Below are 12,843 nucleotides of genomic sequence, written 5' to 3' on the forward strand. Positions count from 1 at the left end.
AAAAATTTTTCGTTCCGTCAATGCTGATCCGTAGACGTGCAGGGAAAAGGAGGCCGAATTCAATACCCGCTCCTCTAAGTTCAGCCTTTACCTGGTTAAATGCCGCTCTCCGCTTTGCAACATCAGCGCTAACATCTGGGTAGAAGTGTATTCGCGATCCTTTGTATAACACCTGCCCCCTTTCTCGTGCCAAGCGAAGAATCAGTTCCCTCATCTGGTAGTGATGCATTCGCACGATGAACAGCCTGGGGGGCTTGATTAGCTTTCAGCGGGGGAGCTAGAGAGCGGTGAGCTCTGTCCACCTCCGGCTTTTTGGAGAAACTCTGTTCACCGAATACCTCGAGTAACAGTGCTTCAATGAATGCAGAAGGATGAGAACCCTCGGAGCCCTCGGGGATACCGATCACACGTATATTGTTCCTCCTGGATCGATTTTCCAAGTCATCGAGTTTGGCCCTCAGTTTCTCATTATCTTTCGACAGCGCTGAGCATGTAGATTCCAGGGCAGTAACGCGACCATCCACGTCGGTAAGGGATTCTTCCACATCCTTCAGTTTCTGTTCTTGCTCTAGTAATGAAGTTTTCACCGCAGAGATAGATGATTTAAGCTCTGCAAGGATCTCCACTCTGAGCGCCGCTACCTCAGATCTAATCCCACCAAGGAGTTCTCTGATATCATCCTGGCTCAAGGCGGCCCCGTCCACACTCTGCAAATCACCAGCAACCTCAGTAATATCGGCCGTCTTTTTAGTGTTGTTTCTCGGCATGATTCTACTGAGGATCGCGAATAGTATTTCAAACTATGTCACCCAATAAATGTTGAATAAGTCGTTAAATAACAAGAAACGCGAGGAGCAGAAAACTTTACGACTTCTCACGCCGCCATCTTACCGGAAGTGATAAGTGGAGTTCTAATGTAAGTGAGGCATTTAAATCACCATGAGGAGAATAATCAGGCATTCTGACTTACAGAAGTAACCCTCATAGTGACATAATCTAGTATCGACCATTTTTCTTGTGAAGTTATTTGCACATGTGATTCAATAGCAACAACAACAACAACAAAATCAACAATACAGATGGAGGAAACTGGAATCGGACCTACGCTTTTGTTAAATGCTTATGCTGTTTTAAACTAACTTTAGAATGCATAGTCAGCTGCCTAATCATTTAATGGTTTAAATGACAGCGTTTTTGTATGATTTGTATGCTGAACAGTTTATTTCATCATCCACCCTTAAGCCCTATACACACATGAATTGACTTTATCGCTTGATGTTTCTAGTCTCTGTATTATAAAGTCACCAGTAGGCATTCCTACTGCTGTCACTCTAACTTTATAGGTGGACAGCACATCAGGCCATGTCTTTTGAAAATATGATCACAGATGAGGCATTTTGCTCATAAAACTATGATTTCATTCTTATTTGATAAGGAATCAATTTTGTTGACCCTAAAAAATTGCATATTCTGCAGTCAAGAGTGTTTTTATATGAACTGCAGCAGTGCTCATTGCATAATATAATTAATAAGATGAAGGAACTGTCAATGTATGATCAAACTCACTCAGACGCCTGACAGTTTCTTTTCCATGCATCATTTTTTCTTATGTCCATGTTTGTGGTTACAGGTGAATAATGTAGAACAGTGAAATCACTCACAGAAACTTCTCTGTCTTACCTGCACTCAACTCTATTATCTCAAAGGAGATGGAGGACATGAGCCCCACTGACATAGTCTTCGCTCCTATTGGTTGTCACTCCGAAAGTTGCTCCTCATTTGCATAAAGTTTAACTTTTCTTAACTTTGTTAAGGTGCTGCTACACCCACATCTAGTCGCCAGAGGTCGCTATTGCTCTGTGACCAGAAGTCGCCAGCTCTCATTGACAATGAATGCGATGAGCATTGTCCTGTTTTCTGATGCAGCCTGTGTCTTCAGATTTCAGTTTAAACTGGGTGTGTGTGGTGTTACTGCAGCCAGAGTGAGAGAGGGACGAGGTGGCGAAAGCATTATTAAACCATGCAGCACACACTGAACTCAATTGACAATATGTTGAAAATGTACTATTGACCTATTCATCAACGCAGCCTTTTACAATGTAGACTCTGTAAAGTATACAGGAAAGGAGGAGGCAAGAACCGGCTTGACAATATAAATAATAGTTTTAATATAAAACTGAACAAAAAGACACAAACACACACATGATGGTCAGCTGCCCGTAAACGATCTCTCTCTGTCGCACCACCATCAGCAGTCAGCCTTTATCCCTCTTGGAGGCTTAATTAGCCTGATAAGAGACCGGGTGTGCAGAATCACCACCCAGCCCCGCCCTCCTCCCTGTCACAGACTTTGACTCAACATTAAATACTGTAATGAAATACTCACTAATTTCCTTAATAAAGACATCTTGATGCAAGTTAACCATGCAGTAACAATACTTCTCTGATGTAAACTAGATTTCATGATGGTTTAGTGTACAATAAACTTAAATTACTCACTCTTGATAAACATGTAATTATTTACAATCATCATCCCAGGAAAAATATGTTGTAGTCATCCAGAACTCCCTGTATTTTTCTGTAGTCACACATTACAAACAGTACAGATGCAATAAGAATTCAAAGCATGTCTCCCGATGAAGTAACACACACACTAACACACACGTTGAAAATGGGTGAATCTCTTTGGATATGTTTGAAACAGAAAAAAAAGGTTAGACTGGGCAAAGAATCACAAATAATTGCAAAAGAGTGGATTTTAACCCCATTGAGCATTTTTGAGATCAGCTAGACTGTAAAGTGTATGAGAAGTTCCCAACAATACAGCCACATCTATGGCAAGTGCTACAGGAAGTGTGGGATGAAAGGTCACCTGAGTATCTGGACAAACTGACAGCTAGAATGCCAAGGATCTGCAAAGCTGTCACTGCTTCACGTGGAGGATTTTTTTATGAGAACTCTTTGAAGTAGTTTAAAGGGGTCATGACATGAGAAACCAAATTTGCCTTGATCTTTTGGTATATAAGAGGTCTTTGTATCATTAAAACGTCCTGCAAGTTTAATATTTTAAGACGTCCTCCCCATTCTAAACGAATCATTTATTTAATCAAGCTCAAAATACAGCTCGTTCTGGATTCATGGTTAGAAGTGACGTGTCGGTTAGAAGTGACGTAACAGCGTTTGCATATGACCGCCTCCAGCACAAGATAACTACGCTTTAAGCGCCAAGACAACTACGCTCATTTCAGTATCGCCGTCGCCTCACAAGTGTTCAGTCGATGGACAGCGAGCTCTGACAGAGACTACTTGTGAACAGAAAAAATTACGATGCCACACAGATGTGCTGTTCCTGGCTGTGGTCAAGCAAAAACTCTGAATAAGCTGCCGAAAGATCCAGACGTCAGGGAAAAATGGATGCAGTTTATTTTTTGCGGACGTCCCAGTCACAGCAAGGTTAACTTAAGCGTTTGTTCTGTACATTTTAAGGATGACTGTTTTGAGAACAAATCTCAATATGATGCTGGTTTTGCCAGAAAACTGTTGCTGAAAGATAAGTCCGTGCCGACTATTATGGGAACAACGACGACGCAAACTGTAAGTAATCTATTTTAAACTTTAAACTACTTTTTAAAGCGCAATTTCATTCATTATGAATAATCACAGTGTTTTTACTTAGTTTACTTGCATATTGTTCTGGCTGGGGGCGTCAATAATTGATACATAGGCACTGACGTTAGCCAATCATAACACTGGGCGTTAACACTGAAGTCTTAAATGGAAAACGCCCCCAAAACAGACTGTTTGAATCAGAGGATGAGAAACAGGGTGGGAGAAGGTCATAAATCACTAGATTTTAAAAGTTTTTCTTAAAAAAAAAAATATTAATACTATAATTGCACCTAAGGGAACATAATAATACAATAAAAAAAACCCATGTCATGACCCCTTTAATGAGTTCTGAAATCTTTTTTCAAATTGTAATTTTGTGTCATCAATACCCTGACTATACATTGTGATCAGTTGAATGCCACTTTGGTGAATAAAAGAACCAATTTCTTTCCATAAGAACAAAATCTGTACATTATACCAACATTTTGGCCGCCAGTGTATATAATGTACAAAGCAATCCCACACTCTTCCACAGCCACCAAAGGAACATACCAAGCTGAGAATCAGCACAGCCAAACACAACAGTCAGCTAGTAATAGGCATTACTTTTCAACAAAGATCAAAATTCAAATTAAAAAAAAATTATAATAATCTGTCCAGTAATTTTTGTGTGGCTCGGACTAAAGACCATTAGAGATTTTTGAGCTGGTGCACTATAGAATTTACCTAGAAACCCTAAACCTTTTCTGGGGGCTATGAAGAACCCGGCACAGACTGCAGCAAGGCGGAGGATGAGGTGGTGCAGTGAGGTGGGTGGTCTGGAATGCAAAGGTGTGATGGAACACCCCTAGCGAAGTGAGCGGGCATGGAGAGCAGTGGGCGATGACACAGGCAATGAGTAATCCAATGGGGACAAAATCATTATATAAGGGCGCTCTTGAACAACGTTACCTTGTCCTTTCACAAACTTAGTTTTCCTGTCTCAGCTAAACCGTCAGTGTCAGATTGGCTGTCAGACACATGCAGATAGTTTCCATTTGCTTCACTCGCATTCTCTACGCTGTGTCTTAGCAAAAGATGCCGGTATGCATCTTGTTGTCTTTGCTATGGACTGTCATTAAAATAACTGCAAAAGCAACTCCCTACTCACATCAATAAGGGTGAGAGGTGAGCAAAATAACACAAATTTGGTTTCGGTGCTAAAGAAAATAAAATATTCAAGGATATAATGTATAGTCCCGAAAGCCAGAGTTATCTATGCACCGGAGTGCTTGTGGTGCATATCTCTGTTCATTATAACAGGAGCGCACACGCTTACAGTGCTCTCTTTTGGCATGTCTGATTGCATGGAGTAGATGAAACCTATTGGGGGTCCAGATTGCCAGGGTTGGCCGAACTTGTGATTGGGATCCGGGCCTGATGTGGCTTTAACATTAATCAGTCAGTATTATGCATTAATCATAGCTCTTCCGCAGCTTTCTCTACTTGATGAACAATGTAGACATGGCAATGACAAATAACAACATGCCCCTCCTATTCAGTCGGTTAGTATATGTACCAGGCCAGTTTGTTAATGAATAAGAAGTTTCACGAGTGCCGATTCTTCAGAGCCCTTCACGCTCCATTCCTGTCAGATGCAGAATCACTGTACACGCGCTGCTGTAAGCCTGCGAGATGGGCCGTACATGTAATCTATTTATTATTAATTTTTATTATCATTTCTTGTTCTTAATTGGTTATAAAATTATTTTAATGTATATTCTTTGTAATTTTTATGTAAAGAGCTTTGAATTATGGTTGTGTATGAAATGTGCTATATAATTAAACTTCCCTTGCCTTGCTTAATTAATCAAGAGGTAGCCAAGCATGCGATCAGAGTATGAACAAAACAAATCTCTTTGGTTCCGCATGAATCACAAAAGTGACCAATTTTGGTTTCAAAAGGATGAATTTCGGAACCACTGAAAAATAGTACTATATTATAGTAAATAGTAAAATAATAATAGTAATAGTAATATTCCATCCAGCTGCGTTTGACCACAAGAACTTTCCTCATCCTGTGCTGTCTGCTGTCAGTGTAGTTTGTTGCCTGTACAGTTGGAGTTGTGCTTACTGCCCCCTGCTGACTGGGACAAAAACATGAAGGTGGTACATAAAACCTGAATTGCTCCATTGGTAGGAATATTCCTTATTACAGTCCGGGACCTTGAGTAATTGCGTTAATATTTAATGCTTTGTTTTATTTTTATCCCACTGAATTAGCACATTAAATTAACTAGAAATATGTAAACAAAGGAAACAAATTTGTGCTCATCAAAAATATTTAATATGGTCTTTAATAATCATGCCTTGTACATCAGTTTTATGTGTTATTGTGGCAGCATGTTGCATACATTGACACATTTAAAATTGGATTAATAAATGTATATAACAGACAATAAAGGTACTGAAAAAGAGAACATTTGTGCTTGTGAATATACAACATTGACAAACCATAAAATAATCTGCCAAATTTCATTATAAAGGTCTCGCTGGTCTGGATGCAAAATCGAGTGGTCGATTGGGTTCTAGAGCCATGATCTATTATATGTCCACTACTGTCATTGCTGCTGTGCTGGGAGTTATCCTGGTCTTGCTCATTCACCCTGGAAATCCAAAACTGAAGGAAAATCTAGGAGAAGGAGCAAAGAATGATGAGGTCTCCAGTCTTGATGCCTTTTTTGACCTTATCAGAAACCTGTTCCCGGAGAACTTGGTTCAGGCTTGCTTCCAGCAGGTAAGATCCAAAGATTTGGGCTCCCATTCGAAACGTATTAGCATATAAATGCACAGATGTTTGATGATGTTTGTTGATGTTCAAATGCACAGATCCAGACTGTTGTGAAAAAGGAAGAAGTTCAACCTGATTTTGACGACAACAACAGCAGCACGGTTGACTACCTCTTAAACGCCACGAAACCTCCACCCATTTACATAGACAAGAAATCCCTGCAGTATAAGAGTGGAATGAATGTTTTGGGTATGGCAAATACACTCTCACCTCAGAAGAATTCCTTACCATTTTCTCTTTATCTCATTCAGTTCTTCTTTTAGTTTTTTAAATGTTTGACAATCACTGTGTTTCAGGTGTAATTGGATTCTTCATTGCCTTTGGTATTTGTATGGGCAAGATGGGAGAGAAAGCCAGACTCATGATTGAATTCTTCAACATTCTCAATGAGATTGTCATGAAGCTGGTTATTATGATCATGTGGTCAGTTGATACTCAGTCTATAATGGTTACATTGTTAGTGTGTCTCATGAAACCTGGAACAGGTTAAATTTCACCCCAAAATCAAAATAAAAGTATAATGTTATTATGAGTCCTAAATATAACAATTAGTAAAATTATTATTTTAAAAAGTCTACTTTGCTATTGCAATATCTTAAACACTCAAACAGTGCATGGCCATGAACACGTTTTCAGGGTCAAGGCAATGTTCCCTCTGCTCTGCTTGCTGATCGCATGACTGCTCTAAAAATCTCCAAACCACAATTTGATGTATCACATGCAAAAAATAAAAAGTGATCAAATAAAATGCGAGACATTGTTTATGCCTTGAAAGTCTTGTGAATATCTATATTCTTCAAGAGCAGCTTTTCCAACTGGGGGATTGTTAAAAATATTTGCCAAGAAGTCAGCACATGATTGCATATCTTGCTGGAAAATATGTCTAATAAGAGAAGGGCCACAATGTAGGTTATATACAAAAAAAATATTCCATCTGATTAAAACTAGAATTAAGAATTGATGTAAGAAGTAGTCCCCTGTGAGATTTAGATGAAATTGTTAAATTTGGGATGTTTTAGTATTACAAGTTTTTGTTTCCTTTTGATTTTGGGTTGAAATGTGACCTAGATGTGAGATCACATTAGATTCACTCCAGTACTGCTGTAACGATAAGTGATGGATTCACATAATGGATTGATTTATAGGTACTCACCCTTTGGTATCGCCTGCTTGATCTGTGGGAAGATCATCTCCATTAAAGATCTGGAAGTGGTGGCGAGGCAGCTGGGGATGTACATGGTGACCGTTATCGTTGGTCTGATCATCCATGGCGCCATATTCCTGCCTTGCATCTATTTTGCAATTGTAAGGAAAAATCCCTTCTCGTTCTTCATGGGGATCTTCCAGGCCTGGATCACAGCTCTGGGCACAGCTTCGAGGTATGATATTGGTATTTGTAGCTTGTTAGCCTGCTTAACACTGCTTATTCCTCTATGTTTATTGTTTTATCTTCACCATTTTACCACGTGCTTCGATTTTTGTACCACTTTTCTACTGTTTCAACTGCATGTTTATTACCGAGCACTCCTTTTTTCCGCTTGTCAACATCTCGTATTCTATTGCGTGCATTCGTTTCTCCTCTATGTTTTACACTGATTATTGCATCAGTCTCAAACCTGTGCTGATCAGGAACCACCACAACTACAGCAAACAACTGCGTGAGGGATTTGCATCAATCTCAAACATTTGCTGCACAAGAACAACCATAACAACAACAACAAACAATAGCAGTAAGTCATGGCATCCGCTCATGTTACTGCTTCCTGCATTGCATGCCACGTGTTTACTAAAGCTTCTTCCATCAGCAGTGAGGGATATACATGTGATAAATGTAAGGAATTAGTCAGGCTGATGGAGAAGGTTAATGAGTTAGAGACATGAACCCGAACGCTAGTGGAGGTCAGTGAGAAAGAGAAGCTGGTAGATACTGTTTCGGATGTGGGTAGAACAGCGAGCAACACACACACTTTGGTTCTGACAGTAGAGCCCCCGTAACAGGGTGTTCGAGTGACGTCTCGGCAGCATACTCAGCAAAGTGATACCAAACTCTTGTTCGAGTTTCCAAATGATTCTCACCACTCAGTCATGCACCCACTGAGAATCACATTGAAAGTGCTCATGTTATAGGAGATTAAATTGTAAGGAACGTGGATATAGAGACACCAGCCACTATTGTTAAATGCATTTTGGGGGCTCGGGCATCTTACATCAGATCAAAAGTAATGACAAATTTTAAACGTAGATTTTCTCAAATTGTTATTCATGTCAGCACTAATGATGTCCGGCTTTGCAAATCAGAGATCACTAGGGATAATATTATAGTGTTGTGTGAACTTGCAAAAATGATGTCAGACAATGTAATATGCTCTGGCCCCTTCCCTGCTCATCGTGGTGACAAGGTTTATAGTAAATTAGTGTCACTGAATGGCTGGATGTCTGAGGGGTGTCCAGAGACTAGCATAGGATTTATACACAATTAGAAGAGTTTTCAGGGTAGACCTGACCTCCCAAAGAGAGACGAACTCCATCCATCCAGGGAAGGTGCCACTCTCCTCTCTAGTAATTTGGATCAAAGTCATAATAGTGATAGTATTTCACTATCTGGGGACCAGGTCAGGAAGCAGGCAAACTGGCTAATCCAAACGTCTGATAGCTGCCTTGAGACGTTACACAGGTCACATAAACTATAACAGATAGAGACTGTATCACCTAGATATCACAGAGAGACTGTGTCTGTTCCCCAAACTACCAAACACAACCCCACACTAAATCATTTAAAAATAATTTATCAAGGTAAAACTTGAAAAAACATGAAGATAAACATCATATAAAGTTAGGGCTACTAAACATCAGCTCTTTTTCAACCAAAGCACTAACTGTAAATAAAATTATTACAGATCATAGTTTAGAGGCACTCTGTTTGACTGAAACTTGGCTTAAAGCAGATTAATATATTAGTTTAAATTAATCTACTCCCCCAAGTTATTGCTATTAACATGAGCCTCGACTGAAGGAACAGTGAAGTTTTTGCTCAGAGCACAGTTTATAAGTTTAAGTCTTTTTAACTAATAATGCTTAATATAACACTGACAGATACAAATACAAAATATTTTCGTCTTTTGCCCTTGCTACAGTATATAAATGACCTTGGCTGTATTCTGATTTCCTTGGTGAATTTGCTAATTTTCTATCAGATCTAGTAGTTACTGTGCTTAGAGCATTGTGGGATTAGCATTTATCAATATTCTCAACTCTCTCTGAGTCAGACCAAATGTGACTGGACCATCTGATCACCATAATCATATGTTAGATTTAATTCTGCCATATGAAGTTGTTACTATTAATATTCTGCCGCAGAGCGATAACATCTTAGATCATTACCTCGCCTCTTGTATGCTGCAATCAGTAATGCTACTCAATCTACACCAAGTTATCATTTAGGTAGAACCATATTTTTTCCACTAAAGATAGCTTCACTAATAATCTTCCAGATTTATCGCATATACTCAGTAAGCCAAAAAGTCTAGAAGAACTGTAATTTAATAATATAATGTAATATGTAATATAACTGTTGATGTAATAACAGAAAATATAAATAAAGTCTTCTCTACCACTCTTGATAGTGTCGACCCCCTTTGATTAAAGAAAATTAAGGAAAAAAGTCCCACACCATGGTACAATGATCACAATCATGCTCTCAAGAGAGGATCTGGAGCGCAATAGAAAAATACAAAATAAGAGGTATTTCGTGGAGCATGGAAGGATAGTGTCTGTACATACAGACAGACACTAAAAGCTGTCAGGTCAGCATATTTAAGCAAACTCATAGAAAATAAACACAACAATCCTAGGTGTTTATTCAGTAAATTGGTTAGGAATAAAGCCTCGACTAAACCAGAAATTCCGTTGCAGTACAATAGTCAAGTCAAGTCAATTTTATTTGTATAGTGCCTTTCACAACACACATCGTTTCAAAGCAGCTTTACAGAAGATCAGCATTAACAGACGATAAAACTGTAATGTCTATAAAGTCGATTAATCATCATTGTGTAATTTAGATAAAATACGATTTTTAAGTGTTTAAAAATAATTAAATGATAATTGTATTAATAACCCCAGTGAGCAAGCTGTAGGCGACTGTGGCAAGGAACACAAAACTCCATAAGATGTGGATTAATGGAGAAAAATAATCTTGGGTGAAACCAGACTTACTGTGGGGGCCAGTTCCCCTCTGGCTAACATCATGAATGTAATGTAAATATTAATTATGTACAGGTAAATTCATGGTTTAAAATTATTAAACTAAGTGTTAAGGGTCAGTGTTTAAACATCGATTGTGTTTGAACTGTAAGATTAATGACCAAAGTCAATAGTAATGACTTCATTCATATCTTTACTAATGAATTTGAAATTATCCAATCATCTGCCACAGTGCCTCGGAAAACAGTGTCTCGTAATTTTGCTCACAAGCAACTTAAATCTTTTGCTGTCATTGGTCATGAAGAGCTAACAAAACTTATCAAAACATCAAAAGCCACAACATGTATGTTAGATCCAATACCAACTTAACTTTTAAAAAAGGTACTCCCTGTAAAATCTCAGAACCTGTAATGATTAACTCCTCACTCGCCTTAGGACATGTCCCAAGAAATTTTAAAATGCCAGTTATCAAACCGCTTATTAAGATTATTACAATAATCTGGATTATTGTAAAATTATAGACCGATTTAAAATCTCCCATTTATATCGAAAATACTAGAAAAGGTTGTGTCCTCCCAACTATGTTAATTTCTACAGAGAAATAGGATATATGAACAGTTTCAGTCAGGATTTAGGCCCAATCACAGTACAGAGACTGCATTTATCAGAGATACAAATTACTTGCTCTTATCATCTGATTGTGGCTGCATTTCTCTTCTAGTGCTTTTAGACCTTAATGCTGCAATCGACACCATAGATCACGATATTCTCTTGAATAGGCATGAGAAATATGTTGGCATTTGTGGACTTGCATTAGCATGGTTTAGGTCCTATTTAACAGACCGCTACCACTTTATCTGTGTAAACAAAGAATTGTCAAATCAAACAAAAGTTAAGTATGGTGTGCCACAGTGACCAGTTTTAGGGCCTCTGCTTTTAACCTTGTATATACTTCCCCTGAGAGATATTATCAGAAACCATGGATTAAGTTTCCACTGTATTGCCAATGTTACCCAACTTTTATATTTTTTCGAAACCTGATGAAATTTCACAGTTATCCAAATTAGCTGAGTGTATCAGTAAAATCAAAGATTGGATGGCCAGAACCATTCCAACATTTTGGCCTGTTAATAGTTCCTACAACAGAGGTCGGCAACCTATGGCATGCGTGCCTCCATTGATCGCGATGCATGTTTTTATGAGCTGAATGGGAGGCTAAACAAAAAAGAGACTGCAGTATACCCAACAGATACGTGCAGCGCTTGCAAGCCATTCGCACATCACACATCTGCACCGCTTAGTCATCAAAGCACCCGCTTTGCTTCGGTCAAACTGTGCAAATGACAGCCTACATTCTGTTTCATTTGTTTATTTTTACTTTCAGAACAACATGTTATGTAATAAGGAAAACACCACTATTTATCCTTGAGATTTTCAACCCAACATACAGGTAACAAGTCCTTAAACCATGGTCACACTCAAAATTACATTAAACGAATAAAAGAGAAAACATAAACTCACATTGTGAGGTTAAAAAAGTCTGAGTCTACTCAAAATATCAATTACATTTACATTTATGCATTTGGCAGATGCTTTTATCCAAAGCGACTTACAGTGCAATTATTACTGGGACAATCCCCCCAGAGCAACCTGGAGTTAAGTGCCTTGCTCAAGGACACAATGGTGGTGGCTGTGGGGATAGAACCAATGACCTTCTGATTAACAGCCCTGTGCTTTAGCCACTACGCCACCACCATCTCCTAAATTAAACCTAGAAATAAAGTTTTAGGATTTTGCAGGTGCGATTCACCGAAAGGGGTGCAATACAATTCTTGTCACACTTTAATTGTGTTTAGTCTCCCATTCAGCTGATGAAAACAAGCAGCATGAGGAAGGACTACATCAAAATGTAGATTTGAATGCAGGTCAGGTGTGAAAAACTTCATATAAATTAAATATATTGCTCCTCTCTCACTGTTGCTTGCATGCTAGTGATTACACCTCTGTGTGATTTTGAAAAATGTATGACATAATATAAGGAATATTTTAAGATTCCACACAATTACGTGATCAGTAATCAAATAATCAAATATGTGACATTAACTGTTTTTAACTCATTTTGTTCAAAAGGACATGTTTTCTTTCATTAAAGCACTTAATGTTCAATTCACAGAGCAAGTGTTTCATCTAAACTGTTATGCTGA

General features: G+C 38.5%; 1 protein-coding gene across 2 annotated transcripts in view; it reads left to right on the forward strand.

Annotated features, from left to right (window-relative positions):
* slc1a2b (solute carrier family 1 member 2b) overlaps positions 1 to 12,843 on the forward strand; it is an 83,260-nt gene that overhangs the window by 38,514 nt on the left and 31,903 nt on the right. For both annotated transcript variants that reach the window (XM_052119172.1, XM_052119174.1), the window contains exons 4-7: positions 6,135 to 6,385; positions 6,478 to 6,628; positions 6,736 to 6,862; positions 7,585 to 7,818. In XM_052119172.1, coding sequence (XP_051975132.1) covers positions 6,135 to 6,385; positions 6,478 to 6,628; positions 6,736 to 6,862; positions 7,585 to 7,818 — 763 coding nt within the window. The remainder of the gene's footprint in view (positions 1 to 6,134; positions 6,386 to 6,477; positions 6,629 to 6,735; positions 6,863 to 7,584; positions 7,819 to 12,843) is intronic.

Source organism: Xyrauchen texanus, chromosome 46 (assembly GCF_025860055.1).
Source record: "Xyrauchen texanus isolate HMW12.3.18 chromosome 46, RBS_HiC_50CHRs, whole genome shotgun sequence".
NCBI lineage: Eukaryota > Metazoa > Chordata > Actinopteri > Cypriniformes > Catostomidae > Xyrauchen > Xyrauchen texanus.